Source organism: Thunnus albacares, chromosome 15, assembly GCF_914725855.1.
Source record: "Thunnus albacares chromosome 15, fThuAlb1.1, whole genome shotgun sequence".
NCBI classification, from domain to species: domain Eukaryota; kingdom Metazoa; phylum Chordata; class Actinopteri; order Scombriformes; family Scombridae; genus Thunnus; species Thunnus albacares.
The window spans coordinates 23,319,100-23,339,691 of NC_058120.1; the positions used below are offsets into that span (position 1 = coordinate 23,319,100).

The 20,592-nt window shown below is 39.1% G+C and overlaps 2 protein-coding genes across 2 annotated transcripts; both read left to right on the top strand.

Moving 5' to 3' along the window:
* The first annotated feature begins 460 nt into the window (after window positions 1-460).
* rtf1 (RTF1 homolog, Paf1/RNA polymerase II complex component) lies at window positions 461-10,945 on the top strand. The gene is made up of 18 exons (XM_044375443.1): window positions 461-635; window positions 3,933-4,043; window positions 4,251-4,401; window positions 5,713-5,914; window positions 6,099-6,216; window positions 6,496-6,607; window positions 6,705-6,843; window positions 6,939-7,116; window positions 7,293-7,375; window positions 7,478-7,565; window positions 7,719-7,826; window positions 7,932-8,009; window positions 8,148-8,269; window positions 8,643-8,700; window positions 9,346-9,423; window positions 9,540-9,641; window positions 10,443-10,557; window positions 10,694-10,945. Exons 1-18 carry the CDS (start codon window positions 552-554, stop codon window positions 10,798-10,800), a joined length of 2,034 nt encoding a protein of 677 aa, XP_044231378.1. The 5' UTR covers window positions 461-551; the 3' UTR covers window positions 10,801-10,945.
* A 2,586-nt stretch (window positions 10,946-13,531) lies between these two features.
* On the top strand, window positions 13,532-20,441 carry golga5 (golgin A5). The gene is made up of 13 exons (XM_044374177.1): window positions 13,532-13,740; window positions 14,770-15,432; window positions 16,179-16,373; window positions 16,462-16,681; window positions 16,772-16,895; window positions 17,055-17,258; window positions 17,538-17,708; window positions 18,440-18,568; window positions 18,690-18,788; window positions 18,904-19,123; window positions 19,618-19,717; window positions 19,827-19,890; window positions 19,996-20,441. Exons 2-13 carry the CDS (start codon window positions 14,778-14,780, stop codon window positions 20,074-20,076), a joined length of 2,262 nt encoding a protein of 753 aa, XP_044230112.1. The 5' UTR covers window positions 13,532-13,740; window positions 14,770-14,777; the 3' UTR covers window positions 20,077-20,441.
* The last annotated feature ends 151 nt before the right edge of the window (window positions 20,442-20,592 follow it).

Below are 20,592 nucleotides of genomic sequence, written 5' to 3' on the forward strand. Positions count from 1 at the left end.
AGCTACTCTTTTTTTAATTTAAAATGACTCATTTACAAACATCAAGGTATAGAGACCATAAATAACGACAATAGACACATCTTAACATACAAGACACATTAGATAAGAAGGATAACTTAAATTATATAACATAATAATATAATAACGTAAATAATAATAGAAAGTAAAATAAAATATTCTGAACCGTCTTTTTCTTTATTTCAAGTCAATTATTTAAGTCATGCGAGAAACAAAAGCATTAATATGGATTTTATTTAACTGACAGAGACATTAAATACAGTTTTTCTTGTAGGAATATTGGTTATGCATTCCTCAAAAGTAGAAGCAGAGTCAAAACAGCAAGGCTACATTGACAATAAACAAAATAGATACATAAATAAATAAAATAAAAAATAAGTACCTGTACATAATAAAAATAAATATATTTAAGGCAGAGTGGTATCTATGTGAGCGCGCATGCTCAGTAGCGCCTTTGTGTGCCTGACTAGCTAGGTAGCAGCAGCGGCTAACCTCAAACATTTAGACGACACAGGTTAGCCGTGCAGCTAATCATGGTGAATGTAAAGAAGCGGAAAGGTCGAGTCGTGATTGACTCTGACTCCGAAGACAGTGCTAGCGACGACAATTTAGACCAGGTACGCATTTTTCTGGTTTTTGTCACCGCTGAGCACTTATTAAGCTGTCAACAGTCTTTGAGGTGAAGCTAATGTGTGCTAACTGACTGCGCTGTGTTTGGCCTCGCTTTGGAAAACCTGAGCGTGGGGCCTGTTATATTTACTACACCTGCTAAACACGACTTTGTTTGAAGTCACACACATTGTTAGGCTTTTGTCAAGTCTTTCTCTAAAGTAGCTACCACATGTAAAAGCGTTTGTGCTCCAACTGAAAGCAGCACCAGTTAGCTCAGTAATGCTAACGTTAAGGTTACACTCCGAGAGAACCCTGCAGTTACTATGTTCCCACGAAAATGCCGCGCCACGGGCCTTTTGCTGGTTAAAACTGCTTGGATATGGACATTAACTGCTGGAGTTATGTGTTTGTGGTACAGTTATGTTTGTGGCTCTCAGGCTCAGCGGGAATGTGATGTGTGTGCACACTGATGCCGAAGTGGAGTCGCACTTATTTTAGCTAGAAGAACCTTATCTCCTTAATGACATCATGAGCGCAGAGCAGGAGATCTATTTCGGTGTTGTTGTCAAACAAGCTGGCAGACGAGCTTTCCAGTCTTATCTTGCCGGTCTGGAGAGCTGTGCAGGACTGCTGCTTCGATAAATGTGATCACAAGTTTACGCATGCATATTCACAAATAGTGCCAGTTTCAAATTTTCACGCCACGATTATCGTAGGTAAAAATATCGCGGTAAATTGTATTGTCACAACGTCGCAATCAACATTTCGTGAAAAAGTTCTTTTACTGCAAAAATACTCTCACCAGCCACTTCATCAGGAATATCTGTGCAATCTCATGCAATCCAATATAACAGTTCTGCCATAAATTCTATATCTACGAAGCTTATACAGTTTTCAGTTTTTGTTGACGTTGTCAGAAAGATGATAATTTTACTTTATGTTTATTATTGAGGTTGTACTGTGTAGTGGTGGTGTACTGGAGTGCATTATACTGAATGGTGTTCCTAATACTTTGTCCACACCATTAACATAGATCAGGGAAGCAAAATATTAGGAACACATTTCCACTCACTACGACCTCAATAGTAAACATTAAAGTAGTATTATCACCTTTCTGACAGTGTCAACAAAAACTGAAAATGTATAAGCTTCGTAAAAGCAGAATTTATGTCAGAGGTGTTGTATTGGATTGCAGTAGATTACACAGGTGTACCTGATGAAGTGGCCAGTGAGTGTGTAGTTTGATGTTAAATATAGTTTAATGCAGCTTTGCATAAGAGATCACCAAAAATAGTTTAAACTCTTTAAACAAAAGCAGATTGGTCAAAGTTTGAGACTGGAAATTACTTGAAATGCAGGTCTGTTTCTTAGATTCCACACACATATTTATTTATATATACATATATAAAATGTATTAATTTTTCCTGATAAAATTGATCGATTGATTTATGGATTGGATTATTTAGTAGTAAGTGTTATCTGCTGGGTGTTAACAGTTGAATTCATTTTTAAAAATACTAGTCAGGTAAAATGCAGCTCTCTCTCTCACTGAATGTGATGGCTAATGTTAAAGTATATAAAAAATAGTTATTCTGTGTGTGTTTGACAAATAGAAAGCTCCCTCCTTGAGGCTAAACAAAATCAAACTGCTAATGAAGGTAGGTACTGCTCTGTCTTCACCGTGTCCTCTGAAAATGACGATAATCAGAGAAATGGTTGGTGGTGTATATAGTAGAAATGGTATATTGGCACGTCTCTAGTAGGAACTCTGAGAAACAGGAGGGGCAGCTCAAACACAACTAGCAAATAACAGCTGACACGGGAAGTCGTGAGAAGTTCATTATGCTCTGCTTCCTCAGTTGCTCAAACCAACAATTAGTGCAGTATTGAATACATGTTTGAATTGGAGTTATGAGTTTTAGGTCACGTCTCATGTACGGACTGCATCTATCCCACTGTAGGAGGGGAAAGCAGCTATGTGCACATATACACTCACCGAGCACTTTATTAGAAACATCTGTGTAATCTAATGCAATCCAATACAACAGCTCCGCCGTAAATTCTACTCTTACGAAGCTCATACATTTTCAGTTTTTGTTGACACGGTCAGAAAGGTGTTAATTCTACTTCATGTTTCAGTGTTGTCAAACAAGCGCAAGAAGCTGACTGATGAGCTTTCCAGTCTGGAGAGCTGGACAAGACTGCTGCTTTGATAACTGTGATCACCAGTGAACTCGTATACGTATATTCAGAAATAGTAGGAGCTTGGAGATACAGTCGGGGCAGCTTAAACTCAGGTAGCAAATAACAGCTGACATGAAGAGTTGAGAGAAGTTCATCATTCCTCAGTAAGTTTTCATCTCTGCGGTGTCTTAGAGCTGACATCTCCTTGATGAAGGCAGCCATGCAGATCAATTGTTTGCAGTATTGAATACATTTCTGCATTGGAATTAAGAGTTTGCTACTTCTTTGCGATGGACTACAGCTGCCCCATATTCTTACAGTAGAGGAGGAAAGCTTTTTCATGGTTTTGTTATTTTGATAGCTTCATTCATTCTTGCTGTTATGTTTTACAGGCTCTTTTGAAAACCTGTTATGAATTAATCTGCCGTTTATTTTATTATTTAAATAATTTAAAAATTGTTTTTTTAAAAATCACAATTTCCTAAAGCCCAAGCTGATGAGAACAAAGTGCTTGTTTTGTCCGACCCACACTCCAAAGCCTAAAGATATTCAGTTTTTGATCACAGAAGACAAAGAAAAGTTTGAAATCATCAGATCTGAGAAGCTAGAACTAGGAAATGTTTTGTTGGATACAACTTCTGACGATTGACTAATCAGTTAATAACTTACACCTGGCATCGGAATGTGTTTTGATGACCACTTGTGATTGGGTTTTGCTTCCTTGCTCACATATAGTTTTATTTCTCGGAAACTCACCACAGCTAAACAAAAAGTACACATTTGCTCCAGGCCACACAGTTCGTCAGAGGAGTGTAGAAGTCGTGCCCGAGGAGTGGCCACCAAAATCTTGTCTTGTTAAATCACCTGTGTTTCTGAGGTTTGTCGTTATATATGCATAGTACAAAGTTGACAAGTCAATCCTTAGATATGTCATCCCAGTGCATCCTTAACAGTGTTTGGGTTTATTCACTGAATCTGTACATGTGGACTTCTGACTGGAAAATCAAAGATTTTCCATTTAACAGTAATTGTTCTACAGTTACAGGTATAGTGTGTGTGTGATTGTGATTTCTCCGGTTGTTGTCTGTGAATCACGTCAAGTGTCCTCTCATTTTCAGGAGCTGCTGTCTTTGGCAAAAAGGAAGAGGGTTGACTCTGGTGAGCAAGAAGAGCCGGTTAGCAAGCCTGCAGCTTCTACAGACTCCGAGACATCTGACAGCGATGATGAGGTGTGACAGTCTTGTTGTCTGCTCTAAAAGACTTCATTTTTTCAGTTTAGGACATAACAAAACTTTAAAAATGTTCTTAAAACATGCCAGTGTGCTTTGTCCATTTTGATAATGGGCACTTTCATGTTAACCAGAAATGCTATAAAAAATGTATTCTCTGTCTTTTATGATTATAATATAACCAAAATTTTCCACTGCTTTGTCTAGTGGACTGTGGGTGGCACTAAAGGCAAAAAGAAGGTTAAACAAGGGAAGGGGTCTGAGAAGAAGAGCGCTACGAAGAAGAAAGTTAATAAAGCTACGGCGTCTGGCAGCTCAGATGGAGACAGCTCAGCTGAGAGCTCTGCACCAGAGGAGGGTATGTGTTTTCTGCATGAACACTGGGGAAAAGATGCCATATACAAGCACTTCATCTCTTATTTCACCTTCAAAAGCTTCTCTAAAGACCCAGAATGTGTATCTTTATAAAAGCCACAACCTTTTTGGTCACCATGTATGATAAATGTTCAAGAATTTGTCATGGTGGCACTAAGGATTCAATTTCACAGAGCAAACTATCACACACGGCCCCGGATAATGGTATCCTACATGGCAAGACATATCATGAACTGTAGATTACACACATCACCAGCGTGCAATCACCACGAGTATTTCAGGTGGCAGGGATTAGGTGACTCACACACTCATCCCTTCTATCCCAGCTGGCTCACGCATCTAAGCTGTTGTTTGTTTATTTGTGTGACATTGTCCCACTTTACGCTGCTTGCCCACAGTTATGGAAAACCTGGAAACATGTTCAATGTGTTCTGTTAAAATCCAGTGAAAGTGTCCAATCAAAATGAGTTAATTTAAGATATGCTCGGCACTTGAAACGCTTTGCAGTAATGAAAAAATAGCCTACATCACAGCTTCCCTTTAATAGCTTTTATTATTTTTAACAAAACAACAAACTAAAAATATAAGTAGCTCTTATAAATATTAAACACTCCAGAGAATAACATTTACAGGTGCAGTGTGTAGAATTTAGTGGCATCTAGCAGAACAGACTTGACAGAAATTGAATACATATTCATAAGTTTGTTTTAATTAGTGTATAATCAACTGAAAATAAGAATCATTGTGTGTTCATTGCCTAGAATGAGCCCTTTATATCTACATAGGGAGCGGGTCCTCTTCCACGGAGTCGTCCATATTGCTCCGCCATGTTTCTACAGTAGCCCAGAATGGACAAACCAAACACTGGCTCTAGAGAGGGCCAGTTTCGGGGCCACCGTAGGTTCTCCTACATGCTTGGAAGGGGAGGGGTATTCTTCTGGTTGCAATCTGCATCCTCACCACTAGATGCCACTAAATCCTACACACTGCGCCTTTAAATCATTAATCAAATTTCCACGTCATATTGGCATTCATCATTTTCATCATGTTGAAAGAAGCTTTTACTGACACCTGCTGAAATACAGGCACTGTAACCGAATTGTAGCTATTAGACTACCTTTGTTTTCCATTTTAAAATAGTTCTAAGCCAGCAACATTTCAGCCACTTGTCAACTTTTGAAAATGAATGTCTCACTGCCAAAAATTGTACATAACATCGTTTAAACATCTGTTTAGGAGTCGTGTGATAACTGGTTGGAGGATTGATTTCACTCTTTACTCTCACTTTTTCTAGGTGAGGTGTCTGATTCAGAGAGCAACAGTTCATCCTCCAGCTCAGACTCGGACTCTTCTGAGGACGACGTTTTCAGGGACGGCTATGACGATGACCTGATGGGAGACGCGGAAGACAGAGCTCGACTGGAGCAGATGACAGAGAAAGAAAGAGAACAAGAGCTGTTCAACCGAATTGAGAAGCGAGAAGTGCTAAAGAGACGGTGAGTGGTGATGTGAGAAAAGAGAAGCAAGAGTCTTTAAAAAATGGTACTCAGCATAAATTTTACAATTCTTTTTTAAATTTGAAAAGAGCACTTCCTTTGTATTTTCTTATTATCCTTGCATTTCATTGTATTGCATTTGCACTTCATGTTTATTCATTCAAGATTACATTTGTTTTGACAGGTTTGAAATCAAGAAGAAGCTGAAGACGGCAAAGAAGAAGGAGAAAGAGGAGAAGAAAAAGAAGCAGGAGGAAGAACAAGAAAAAAGGAAGCTATCTCAGGTTCAAGACACACAAGTGGTGAGTCCTGTTTGATTGGAAATTCACACAACATAGGTTTATGATTAAAATTGTGGAAAGTTTCAGCTTTTTTGATCATTCTGGTACACAATCGCGTCTTTACAACTGTTATCAAAATTTTGGGTCGACCCCTTTAAAGATTAAAGTAATGCGTTGCATTTACTCTATCAGTGTTCTCTCTAAAATCAACATTTTTAATTACAAACTAATGGTAAATTCTGCAGCTTTACAGTGGTATGTTTGTCTCTGTTTGTGATTGTAACATCCATCCCTCTCCAGGTCATGTCACATAACAAGGAGAGACGATCCAAACGTGACGAAAAACTCGACAAAAAGTCGCAGGCCATGGAAGAACTAAAAGCCGAACGTGAAAAGAAGAAAAACAAAACAGGTCTGCACAGTTTATGTCTTTGTGTTTTTACTTCTTTGCCACCTTTGTTCAATTCAATCCGTTCTAAACGCTGATGTTTCATCTTTCTGCTGAGCAGCGGAACTGCTGGCCAAACGTCAGCCCCTCAAGACGAGCGAAGTTTACTCTGACGATGAAGAGGAAGAGGAGGAAGACGACGACAAGTCATCAGTCAAAAGCGACCGGAGTTCACGTTCATCGTCTTATGATGATGACGAGTAAGTGTCATTCTGTTTCTAGTATTTCAAGCGTTAGAAAAATTGATGACGCTTCTCTCTGCTTGTAAGTGACCTTGACTTTGTTGCTTTAACAGAAAAGAGGAAACTCCACCGAAGTCGCAGCCTGTTTCGCTACCAGACGAGCTCAACAGGATCCGTCTCTCCAGACACAAGCTGGAGCGCTGGTGCCACATGCCCTTCTTCGCTAAGACTGTGACTGGCTGCTTTGTGAGGATAGGGATCGGGAACAGCAGCAGTAAACCAGTTTATAGGGTAAGCTTGGCGTCAAGGTATCGATTCTTAGACAGTGTTCAATATTGAACAGCATTGTGTCTTTGTATAATGGTGACGGGGAACAGATTTTGAATATTTGAAGGGATGCCTAGTTAAACAACAGGCTTAATGATGAAGTTTTACTTGATTTTAATCCTCTTTGTTGTTCTTCAAAGGTTGCTGAAATTGTAGACGTGGTGGAGACGGCGAAGGTTTACCAACTCGGATCAACACGAACAAACAAAGGATTACAATTAAGGTAGGTATACAGTTACAGATACAATATACCTATTAAGGGTTCAGTCAGTGGACCTATTGTTCCGTTATCTCTGCTCTTTTTAATGATGTATGTCTTCCTCAGGCATGGTGGTGACACACGGGTTTTCAGGCTTGAGTTTGTATCAAATCAGGAGTTTACAGAAAGCGAGTTCATGAAGTGGAAAGAGGCGGTAAGTGGACCTGAGAGCAAAAAGACGGTCGCCTTCAATATCCAATTAATGAGAAATTTTCTTTACATTTACATACAATTTTCTTTTAAAATGGGGAACAGTCTATTCAGACTTTGATGTCAAGTTTTGTGTGTTGATCTCTCTCCTCTGCAGATGATGGTTGCTGGGATGCAAGTCCCAACTCTTGATGAAATCACCAAAAAGGAGCAGTCCATCAAAGAAGCTCTGAACTACAAGTTCAATGACAAAGACATAGAGGATGTGAGTCTGTTTCTCAAGATGTTCATTGATTTCTCTGGCTTCATGCATTATCCACTGCAACATAAACTCTTTTTTTTTTTTTTTTTTTGTCCTTGCTCTCTTCAGATTGTTAAAGAGAAGGACAGATTCCGAAAAGCACCACCAAATTATGCCATGAAGAAAACACAGCTACTCAAAGATAAGGTAAAGGAAATCATGGAAGAGTTGTTAGATTTTTAAGCCCTGAAAAGGTTATATATAAAAGATGTGGTTTGTTCATAATTATCTTTGCAACCTTTTTAAGTGTTAAGAGTGTATTCTTTTAATTTATTTTGATGGTAGGCCATGGCAGAAGAGAGTGGTGATGGTGAAAAAGTGAAAGTGATCCAGGATGAGCTGAATGAGCTTGAGGAGAGGGCAGAAGCCCTCGACAGGCAGAGGACCAAGAACATCTCTGCCATCAGGTTTGTAAGCTTTTCTTTCTACAGTTCTTCTTTATTAAACAGGGGATAATGTTCCTGCTTCAATTACATGCTTTAAGGGTCCATTGTGAACGATTGTTTTTAATTTGTGTTTCTATCTTCTACTGGTTGATAACATTACTTACCAAGTTGCTGGGAAGAAATGAAGAAAATGCCAGCTTTTGTTAAAAACAAGACTCAAAACCTAACCCATGAAATAACAGCGTAATGCATGAAACATGGTGTAGCAATATATCAGAGGGCTTATCTCTTGCTTTTAAAAACTGTGCACAGTTCTTAATATCATAACTCTATGTTTTGGAGAAATATGACAGAATTTCATTTGACTCTGGACTGTTTTTTTTTAATCATCCAGCTACATTAATCAGAGGAACAGAAGCTGGAACATTGTTGAATCTGAGAAAGCTCTTGTGGTAAGTTTTCTCTTTTGTACAACTGCTGTGGTTGACTGTGCTGACATTTAACATTAGTTGATTACATGTTGGTGTTTTTATAATTTAGAGGAAACTGCTTTCAAATACAGGATGTGAACATCGAAGTTGGCTACTTTTACAGTCTTCACATCCTGTAGTGTCTGTTTGCACCAAAGAGGTGTGACAGAAGTACAATAAAATGTTCTTGAAGGACAGGAAGGAAAGATATAATCTTTTCATGTGGTCCTGCAAATTGATAGTAGTTTCCTTTTACACTGGTTGCAAATTGTGCATTTGCCACCCTCAAACTTCTTAAAAGGCTGCTACACTTCAAATATTTTCTTAATGTGGCAGCAACTCAGTGTGGCAGCGTTCAGTCACGCTGTGGTTCACTTCAGACCAGTCAAAGCAGTGTATGTGAGGAGAAAAGATTTCTGTCTCACAGTAACATTAACCTCCGTAGGAATGTTCCTATAACACAGCAGTTCTCACATTGCACTGAATTAAATGTAGTTACAAACCTATCACCTGTTGGAAAAGTGATGTGTTTAGGCAGTGGATAATTATGATAGTAAATCAATCAATAGCTTCATCTATACCAGTGTTTAATTTGCTTTGTTGTTACTTGCTTATTTATTCTCACAGGCTGAAGGACAAAATGCCAAAAACCAGCAAATGGACCCTTTCACACGAAGACAGTGCAAACCCACCATGGTGTCTAATGTAAGACTTCTATAAATATGTCACGTAACATTTTCTATATGTGCAGTAAAGTTACACACCGCTAAATCTACTTTTTGTCAATCTAACCTGCCAATGTGCTCGTCTCGGTTCTGTAGGCCAGAGACCCGTCAGTCCACGCAGCTATTCTTGCTCATTTGAACCAGAAGTACGGCTCTGGGTCAACGCCAGACCCTTCTAGTGCTGAGAAGAACAAACTGGTAAGCAGAAAGAACACAATCAGACACTCCCTTTACTGCCAACACTGAGGATGTCGAGGGAAAACTTTTAGGTGTTTACTTCTTTCAGCTATGTGTTTGACGAGGTGGAAACGATGCCAAAATCCTGGTTGTAGTCCTGTTCTAAGTGAAATATGCAAACAGGAGACCATGTGCTTGCTGCAATTATTTCTACTTTTCAGTCACCAGAAGGTGGACTCTGCTAGAACCTGTCTGCCAAATTCTGTCATTTTTTTTAAAGAGTAAGCCTCTGTCATACTTGTAAGAAATAAATGCAGGATCATAGTTTTTTGTTGGCCAGATGGACGACAAGATGACAATTTTAAAGGACAAGTTCACAGTTTTTCATGTCTGTCCTAAAACAATTGTCAGGGGCCCGAATGAACATTGAACAGGTTTTGCATGCTGGAATCACTCCTCCTGTTTAGGGCTGCAACTAATGATTATTTTCATTATCAATCGATCTGTTATTTTCTCGATTAATTGATTAGATGTTTGGTTTATAAAATATCAGGAAATGGTTAAAAAAAAAAAATTGATCACTTTTTCCCGAAGCTCAAGATGCAACCTAAAATATCTGTTTTGTCCCAACCAACAGTCCACAACCCAAATATATTTAGTTTACTATCACAGAGGACTAAAAATTAATGTTTAATTAATGTGAAATGCTCTTTTATATGAGATATCTGAACAAATAATAGTACAACACCGAAGAACATTGACTGGATTTGAATCATGAGTCTTTACCCTAAAACGTTCTCATTTTTCTTTTATGTATTACAGGGTCAAGCAGACCTGAAAGACAAAGATGTCCCCAAGCCAACCACTGACCTCTCAGAGGACTTGTTTAAAGTTCATGATTTTGACGTTAAGATTGACCTTCAGGTTCCCAATGCAGGTGAGATGATGTTTTTTTGCTCTGAACAGGATACGCGATTCAGAAAATGCATAAATGGACGAATGTTTTACTTGGTTGTAGTACAAAGGTGTTTTTGTTACGTCAACATGATTAATTTCACTCTTGTGCTCCACAGAGGCAAAGTCTCTGTCCGTGAGCTCCAACGCGCTGCCGGTGAAGGACGGCGCTCCCCGCAGGTCCCTCAACTTGGAGGACTACAAGAAGAGGAGGGGGCTGATCTGATGCAGCCACTCCCTCATTTAGAAACCACATTGCATGAGTAATTGGCTGTGAAAGAGGGAGCGAGAGAGTGAGTGTGTATGTGTGTGTGTGTGTGTGTGTGTGTGTGTGTTTGAGAGAGAGAAAGAGATTGTGTGTATGTGTGTGTGTGTGTGTGTGTGTGTGTGTGTTTGAGAGAGAGAAAGAGATTGTGTGTATGTGTGTGTGTGTGTGTGTGAGAATGACTCCTGGAGGATGTGAGTTTGAATGTTAATACAACAGACTTTTTATCCGAAAACAGAGGAAATACTGATTGAGCTACATTTTTTTTTTTTTTTTTTTCTCAAAGGATCTCTCTCAGAAGAAACTTTTCCAGATAATGTTGTTTTGTTATTTTTGCATTATCACACACAAACTTGTATATTGAGTTGTGTTTTTTATGTATTTAACTTCTCTCCCCTCTTTTGGATCCTCTGGACTTTTTTTTTTTTTTTCTGGAAAGGACTCAGCGCTTGTGGATTATTACCTTGAACAAGGACACTATCTTAGAAAACATTGATGAGGTATTTTGAAATTGCCGGACTGGACACCTAACGGAGTTGACCAGCTTGTCGGCACCAACGATGAATTACTGTTGTAAATCTTTTTCTCCCCCAAGTGTGTGATCATCTACCCACCTACTCTAGCCTCATGGTCTTTTGCAGAGTGTAGATGATCGCCATCTCTGACTTGTGACGCCAGCTCTCCATGTCATATGTAAAAATAAATAGAGAAACTTGGGAATAAGATGTTTGGTACATGTCAACTGGACATTTATCACTTTTTAAGTCTTTGAAACAACCTGATTTAAGAGGAAACATTTTCTATGGATGGTTATAAGTGTTGCTTCATTTCTGTTATATCTCTTGTTTGGTTGTTTAGGGGATGTAACTCCCTTGCCCTTAACTCCCAGAGCAGATTCTACGTGTTATCAATTGTCCATAGTCAGTTCCAGTATTGATGTGGCATGCCATGTAAATATGCATTTTGGAGTGAGTGCAGGAAAAAATAAAGAGGCACTGTTTGATAAAGTTTGTCTGTTTTTGTCTTGTCTTATGTAACAGTGAGTTTGTACTGCAGCAACACCTCCTGAGGTTGTTATTTTATCTGTTAAAGCTGGAACAGTACTGTGGTAAAGTACATTTTGTATACTTTTTGGGGTATGTTAGTTAAATTTAACTTAATTACTAGTCATATCTAATGCATATACATCACAAATATTCATTTTTTTTAGCATCAGAAAATGGATGTGGAGGTATTTACAGTGAGCGGTTCATCAGTGAAGAGAAAGTTATCTGGCTTTGTGTGCTTTATTTTGCAACTGCCAATTGCAATTCTCTTTTAAAGAAGCTACTTTACTTTTATTCAAAATTAAATCAGGTAAACAGTACTCTTACTTGAGAACGGGTCAAATTTTTGTTGTGTTTTTAATCATATTTTCTAAAAAGCATACAAAATGCAGCATTACAGGACTGGTCCAGAAAAGGAAAAAAACATGCACAGCTCTTAAAATGAAATAAAATGATAATTATTGATATATGGTTCAATTTATGGCCAATGTTCCCAATTCATTTATCTACAGCTGTCCTCTTCAGTCCAAATTATATTTGACTCCAAAAGATTTAAGTGGTTTCTTCCATTTCTGCAGAAAAAGTTGGGTTCACTGATTTTCAAGTGTCTTGGAAACATCTGCACAGTTTTGAGAAAAAAATGCACAACTGCAGATTTAGTGTCTGCTCTGTTTACCAGTGTTTATGTTTATATTGATAGGAGTCAGCGGTGGAAGAAGTACTCATGTCCTTTACTTAATTAAAAGTACCAATACAGCATTGTAAAAATACTCCATTACTAGTAAAAGTCCTGCATGAAAAATAGAATCCTACCTAAGTAAAAGTACATAAGTATTGGCAGCAAAATGTAGTTAAAGTATTGCAGTAAAAGTAGTGGTTTGATGCCTCTGACTGATATATTATTATATATGACATCATTAGATTATTAATAGTGAAGCATCAGTGTTAGAGCAGCATGTTACTGTTGTAGCTGCTGGAGGTGGAGCTAGTTTCAACTACTTTATATACAGTTAGCTTGTTTAGTCCAGTGGTTCCCAACCTAGGGGTCGCGCCCCTCCGAAGGGCCACCAGATAAATCTGAGGGGTCGTGAGATGATTAATGGGAAAGAAAAGACGAAAAAACAAAGTTCTGATACACAAATGTGTTTTCAGTTTTTGGACTTTTTCTCTAATCTTTGATTTTTGGTGAAATATTTGATCATTTGAACATTTATTGAAATGAAAGCATGTGAGAAGTTTAGAGGGAAAAATCACTATTTGGTGGAGCTGTTAACAAGTCATAGACATCTGAAATGTGACCCGACTACACACTGCTGTTTATAAAGATGTCAAAAGCCAAAAAGGTTGGAAACCACTAGTTTCATCTTAACAATGTGTTGTATTTTAAAAGCTTGTTATATTATCCATTGTGTCAAAACTTCATCTGAAAAGTAACTAAAGCTGTCAAATAAATCTAGTGGAGTAGAAAGTACAATATTTCCCCCTGAACTTTAGTGGAGAGGAAGTATAAAGTAGCATCAAATGGAAATACTCAAGTAAAGTACAAGTACCTCAAATCTTTACTTAAGTACAGTTCTTTACTTTCCACCACTGATAAAAGTATACAAACAAGCAGAGTGCTGAGCCATCGGTTTATTTTCCATCAGGCTCCGCTGAAGCCAGTCTGTTGTGGGGTCCTTGCTCGCAGAACTTCCTGGTCCACGTATTGAAAAGAATCACCAATATCCTTATTTGACAGATAATGACATTGGACAGTGAATATCCAAACGGTATTCCTCTTTCATGTCCAGCAGTTACACCTCGGCGGTAGCCAGCTGACCTGAGGCGTTTTTGCATTTGGACGTCATTTCAAACGGTGAGTTGGAATTAACGTAGCTTTCCTGAGCTAGCCTGTTAGCTTTAGCAGAGATGAGGATTATGATAAACCAACTGTGTTTACACCAATTATATGATAGCGGTGGCTACTGATGAGTCATGTTATACTGTTATGTGTCCATGTATTTATGCCAGAAACGTCGTTGCAGTAAAGTCAGCCCCGACTCTGTTGAGTTATTGACTTAGCATGCTATCGTCTCCCTCCGCTAAGATATGCATTTATTTATCAATCTTAACCTTAACTGCATGTCATCTAAAACTAAACGTGATGCAGCTTGTCTGTGATGTTCAGTTCATCCTGAAATGTGTGCTGTAATGTTTCTGCCAATGGTGGAAAGTAACTAAATACATTTACTCAAGTATTATACGTAAAAACAATTTTGAGGTGCTTGTACTTTATTTGAGTATTAACATTTTTTCCTACTTTATACTTCTACTCCACCACATTTCAGAGGGAAATATTGTACTTTTTACTACATTTATTTGACAGCTTTAGTTACTTTTCAGATGACGATTTGTCACAATAGATAGTATAAAAAGCTTTTAAAATACAACACATTATTAAGATTAAACCAGTGATTTACATCCTGGCTTTTGACATCTTACACTCCCATTAATCATCTCATGACCCCTCAGATTTATCTTGTGACCCTTTGGAGGGCCCTGACCCCTAGGTTGGGAACCACTGGACTAATTTAGTTAACTGTATGTAAAGTTTAAACTAGCACCACCTCCAGCAGCTACAACAGCAACATGCTGCTTACACACTGATGCTTCAGTATTAATAATCTAATGATGTCATACATAATAATGTATCAGTCAGAGGGACCAAACCAGTAATTTTACCTTAATACTTTAACTACATCAAGCTGCTAATACTTATGTACTTTTACTTAGGTAGGATTTTTCATGCAGGACTTTTACTTGTAATGGAGTATTTTTACATTGCTGTATTGGTACTTAAGTAAAGAGTCTAAATACTTCTTCCACCACTGGTTTCTGCCATCAGAATGCAAAATGTCTTGGTTTGCTGAGTTCGCTGGGAAAGCTGAAGACTTCCTGAATAAAGTGGACCAGGGAGCTGCCACCGCTCTGAGCAAAAACCAGGAGAAAACATCCTCCTTCAAGTCAATTTATGAAGGCGATGCAACTGTCCAACCTGAATACAACCCTGCAGGGTACAAGACCGACGCAGCTGTGACACATCATGCCTATGCATCCTCTCATGATACACCAAGCTACATCTCTGCAGCAGCGGGCAACATCAAGAGAACCAATGCAACCCTGGTGGCAGGCACAGCCAACGTGTCCAGTACCAACTCTGGCTCAGCAGGCAGTCCTCCCAGCTCTGCCAAGACCTCCTCTGGCTTCGTGAGGCCCAAAAAGAGCGAGCAGGATGTGGACGATGACATGCTTTTTGACTTTCTGAACAGCTCGGACCCTCCAGTCAGCAACAGGAGGGATTCAAGAAGAGAACTTGCAAAAGTGGCAGTTCCAGTCACCGAGGCCCAAAACCCAACACCTCCCCCCTCCACTACTCCTCACACCATCCCCTCAGCCCCGTCCACGCCCCCCTCAACCCGCGGTGTGTCCCGGGCCTCAAGCCTCAGCTCGCTGTCTGCTCACAGCATCAAAACATCAGAGGAGAGCTCTGCTAAAGAGCCAAGCCAAGGTATGAACTCCTCAGGCCAAACTCAAGTCTTTTTTCACCACTGTTTTCAGTGTTTTTACTACATGTTGTATTTCATGTTTTGTATAACAACACTATCTCCAGATGTGGCTGATTTGTAACATAAACTAGATCCAAGGTGGTCATTTTGCAGGATTTTCTTTATTCAACAAATGAGACACTTGGCCAGTAATATTGTGACTCAGATACTCTGTTATGATTTCAAAAGATATATTAAAGTTATCTTGATTAGAGCTGCAATGATTTGTCAATCAACAGAAAATTAATCTGCAGCTATTTTGATTATCGATGAATCACTTTAAGCCATTTTTAAGAAAAAATGCTAAACTTCTCTTGTTCCAACTTCTTAAATGTGAATATTTTCTGGTTCCTCTATGATAATAAAATAAAATTTGGACTATTAGTCAGCACAAAACAAGACATTTTAGGTTGCATCATGGACTTTAGGAAACAGTGATCAACTCTTTTCATCATTTTCTGGCGTTTTATAGACCTAACGACTAATAGATTAATCGAGAAAAGAACAATCAGATTAATCTATAATGGAAATAATTGTTAGTTGCAGCCCTAATCTTGATATTAATGTTTTATTACACGGTCCAGCTGTAGTTGGAAAACTGTAAGACACACAAAGCCACAACTACAGCCAGATTTCTTTCATAATAAAGTTACTGTATATTAATTTCAGGCATTTATGTCTCTGTGTGGTAACATCATGTCCAACACAGACACACCTGAGAGTTCAGACTCAGGCATGGCTGTCCCTCAGGAGTCCAGCAGATTGGAGCCTCTTCCTGTAGAGGAGCCGCAGAGCCAAGTCCTGTCCAGCCTGCGTTTGGAGAACCAACTGCTGCGCAGTGAGGTGGCTTCCCTCAACCAGGAGATGGCTTCAGTCATCCAGAGAGCAAAAGACTTGCAAGATGGTAAGAGAAAAGACAAAACCTGAACAATGATGGCCTACATTCATGCACCTTTCTCTGTATTGATTATGTTTTTTTTCTACTCCTATAGATTTGAATCACGCCCGACTACGATCAGACAAATTTAACTCAGAGCAGTCACAGACTGACCGGACGTTACGACAACTTCGGTCACAGGTTGATGACCTGACAGAGGCCCTCTCTGCCAAAGATGGTCAACTTGCAGTCCTGAAAATCAGACTAGATGAAGCTGATCAGCTGCTTAAGTCCCGCAGTACTGCACTAGAGGAGGCACAGAAGGAAACATCCAGGTACGCTCTTCATGACACGTCATTTTGAAGTAGAGATCAGCATTTTTAGGAATTGTTTTGGACACTATTTTACTGTTTTTGTTTTTTTAGAATTATGCAAAACCACACAGAAGGGAGCAGCATACAGTCCCAAGCTCTCGAGACGATGCAGGAGAGGCTGCGAGAGGCCGAGCAGGCTGTTAGGAGGGAACAGGACAGCTATCGGCAGATGCAGGTGCTCCACTACGTATATGATGGTTAAGAAAATCTTCTATCCGCCTTTACATTTAGTTATTTGTGCCTGAGTAGAAATAGAAATCAATTTTACGTGCACACTGAAAAACTCAAGTCGAGACTGAACACATGGAAATTCTAATCCTGTCTTCTTGTTTAGAGTGAGTATGCTGGTCGCCTGTCCAGACTGGAGGCTGAGAGACAGACCCTCGCTGAGACGGTGACAGCAACAGAGCGGCGAGCAGCAGAGGAGAAGCTCAGGATGGATGACTTCCAACAGCAACTGAAAAGTGCCAAAGCTGCAGCTGAGACTGCCAAACAGGAGTTACAAGACTATAAGCATAAAGCCTCACGAATCCTACAAGTAAGGCTCACTGCCGCAGGCCCTCAATAAAACCACAGTTTTCACGGATAGCATCTGAATTTATTTGAATTACGCCAGGCTAAAACTAACTCTGTGTCCAAGGATTATGCACGTTTCAGAGGACAATTTTTTTTTTTTTTACATAAAGATTTATACTTTTTAAATTGTGTTTTTCTGTTTTTGTGTCCCATTGGGATCCTGGTATTCTTCTTTATCATTAGCTTTATTTTTTGCATCACTAAACTGTTAACTGCAAAGTTTTTAATAATGTTTCTTTAGTCCAAAGAGAAGCTCATCAGCAGTCTGAAGGAGGGATCTGGTCTGGACACACTGGACGGCAGCGGGGCCATGGCTCTGGAAATGGAGGAACTGCGTCACGAGAAGGATCTGCAGAGGGAAGAGATCCAAAAACTACAGGGGCAAGTGCGCGTGCTCCGAACAGAAATACAGGTGAGATGCTGTACATGTCAAGAAAAGATAAAATGGCAAAGTGGAAATAAAAAAGTAATAAGATTCTATATTAAACCCTGTGTGGACAGTCTTGGGTGATGGCTTCATTAGGAGGTTTCCAAGTATAAATGCAGGCCGGATTAGATGAATCTCTCATACAATAGGCCCCAATGTGAAAACATCTGTGATTGGTCTAAAATACGTGACATGACTGGTGTCACTTCCTCTTTTGTGAGCCGTTTGTTTACAAATCACTTTCAGCATGTAGTATATTTAAAGGTACCCTGTGGAGTTTTTGACCTCTAGTGGTGCTATGGAGCAAGTTGCAGTAATGTGCCATTGAATGCAGCAATGAAAGAAGAAAACTACAAGCCAGCAAACAATGCTGGACTTAAAATACTTTTAAAAAATTGATTTTGCAAATTTTTGTATGAGGGGAAAAGGATTTCACATTTCATGTTTGTTGGACCTCAAAGACATACACGAGTACTGGTAAATAATACAATGTAAACATAACTTCTTGTTTGTTCAGAAGAAAACTCCACAAGGCACCTTTTAAACAAACAAAGCCACAGTGACCGCACACAAATTGTACACAGCTCTGTAATCAAGTGTGTTTTTAGGGTTTCTGTCTAACTTTGGTTTGACTCTGTTGACTTTGTTCCTTGTACAAAAAGATCACAAGATATTGGTGATTGAGCTGTACACATCGGACATGTTTTCTCTCTCAGGATTTGGAGAATCAGGCCCTGACGGAGACAGAAGCGTGGCGGGAGCAGCAGGTGCAGTTACAGGAGCAACAGGCTTTACAGAACAGAGCTAAGCAGGAGGTGGAGGCTGAAGTCGAGCGTTACAAACAGGTAAACTACAACTGCGTCATGGATAAATCTTGATATTACATGTATAATTGTTGCATGTCTTATCAAACTCTTAAATTGTGTGAAATATTTTTATGTTTGTTTGTTTTTTTTTAAATCATAGGAGCTGCAGTACTTGGAGGAAGAACAGCATCGGGCTAAAACAACACTGCAGAGCCGAATCAAGGACCGAGAAGATGAAATCCAAAAACTCAGGAATCAGGTGAATTTCTCCTCCAGTGCTTGGGAATTTAACAGAAATCTTCATGTAGATGTTTTAAAACGCTACACATATCACCACTAACAAAGCGTATTCTGGTATTTCTTTACTCCTCCAGTTGACCAACAAGACTCTCAGCAGCAGCCAGACAGAGCTGGAGAATCGGCTCCACCAGCTTACAGAGACGCTGATCCAGAAGCAGACGATGTTGGAGGCTCTGGGCACGGAAAAAAGTTCCCTGGTCTTCCAGTTGGAGCGACTGGAACAGCAGCTGAAGAACGCCCAGGGAGGACAAAGTGGAGGGCCAGCCATCAACATGAGCAGTATTGATGGACCAGGTAGGCCAGGTTGAAGCAGGTGATTGTTTAGGGGGTCGATATGTAGTCGTAGGGTAGTTTTATCTCAATCTCAGATATCAATGCAGAAATCTTGAAGTTTAGTTCAGTCATGACAGCACAATTTCAGCTTTCAAAAGTAACCAGTATTTAAATATTCAATGCTTCTGTGAGGCCAAAGCACGCAGAACATTTTGTATCATGAGAATCCAGCGCTGAAATTAGACTTTTGTAGAAACTTTCATTGCCAGAACAGCAGCAGCTGATTTACCTTTACAGTTGATCCATTTCCCTTGTTTGTTTTTTTTTTGTTTTTTTTAAATTTTATTCTAATAAATTTTTGCATTTCTCTCCCTGATTTCAAGAGAATTCAAGAGGTTTTTTTTTTGTTTTTTTTAACAAACATTTGGTCATTTTCTGTTTCTTTAGTTTCAATAATTGATCAAATTTAATCTTGACTTCACTGTTAATGTCTTTTCTGCTTGTTAAATTTTCAGGAGCACGACAAAGAAACACACCAGTCCTTTTCAGTGATCAGGAGAGTCCAGGGGTGTACGGCAAAGTACGCAAGGCAGCCAGCACCATCGACCGTTTCAGGTAAGCTCTTACAAGTATTTTTGTCCTCGATGTTATTTTAGAATAATTACACAGTTTTTCTAAGTTATATGTGATCTGCAATGATAAATAGAAAATCTTGTAATTTCAGCATAAGACTGGGGATCTTCTTGAGGCGCTACCCTATGGCCAGAGTTTTCATTATATTGTACATGGTGAGTATTTGTTTGAGATGCAAGTTTTTTTGCATTTGTAATTTGATCAAACGGTGAACAACAGTTAATAAAATAAATAAACAACTTGTCAACTTCTTTTCACAGGCTGTACTGCATCTGTGGGTCATGATTGTTCTTCTTACTTACACGCCAGAAATGCACCACGGCCATCCTGATGGAAGATAGAAGACTCTAATGTTACAGGCTGTTGTTTAAAGATGTTTGCTCTATGTAAGGATGGTACAAGCTGCTGGAATATGGGCTCTGGGACCTGACTCTCCCTGTTTTGCACAGATATGCTATGAATTAAAGACATTTCCTCTGATTTATTCTTTACCGTTTCCCATTGAAGAAATATAAATGACAACTACATTAAGTTTTAAAATAATTATGGAGTGATATACTGTATTGGTGGTCTCATGAAAGGACATTAAATCAAATGATCTTGCATCTGTTGTTCTTATCACCTTCTTTCAGACCTCTGTTCTCCTGAGAGATTGTATTTAACACTGTAAAAAAGAATCTTTTAATAAAGAAATTAGAAGAAACAACACCGCCTGGCACTAATTTTATTGCCACTCTTTAAGGCATCATGTGGGTCACTCTGACACTACGTTTACACATTAACTAGTCCTCTGTGGCACTTGGAGCTATGTCAAGTCTGAGAAAATAACTCTGCTTCAGTTTGGAGACCAAGAAACT

Coding starts and splice junctions, on each gene's coding strand:
- rtf1 (XM_044375443.1), top strand. CDS start 552: ATGGTGAATGTAAAGAAGCGGAAAGGTCGAGTCGTGATTGACTCTGAC. Junction 7,117..7,292: donor GCAGTAAACCAGTTTATAGG/GTAAGCTTGGCG, acceptor TGTTCTTCAAAG/GTTGCTGAAATTGTAGACGT. Junction 7,376..7,477: donor AACAAAGGATTACAATTAAG/GTAGGTATACAG, acceptor TGTCTTCCTCAG/GCATGGTGGTGACACACGGG.
- golga5 (XM_044374177.1), top strand. CDS start 14,778: ATGTCTTGGTTTGCTGAGTTCGCTGGGAAAGCTGAAGACTTCCTGAAT. Junction 16,682..16,771: donor GCACAGAAGGAAACATCCAG/GTACGCTCTTCA, acceptor TTGTTTTTTTAG/AATTATGCAAAACCACACAG. Junction 19,891..19,995: donor TTTTCATTATATTGTACATG/GTGAGTATTTGT, acceptor TTCTTTTCACAG/GCTGTACTGCATCTGTGGGT.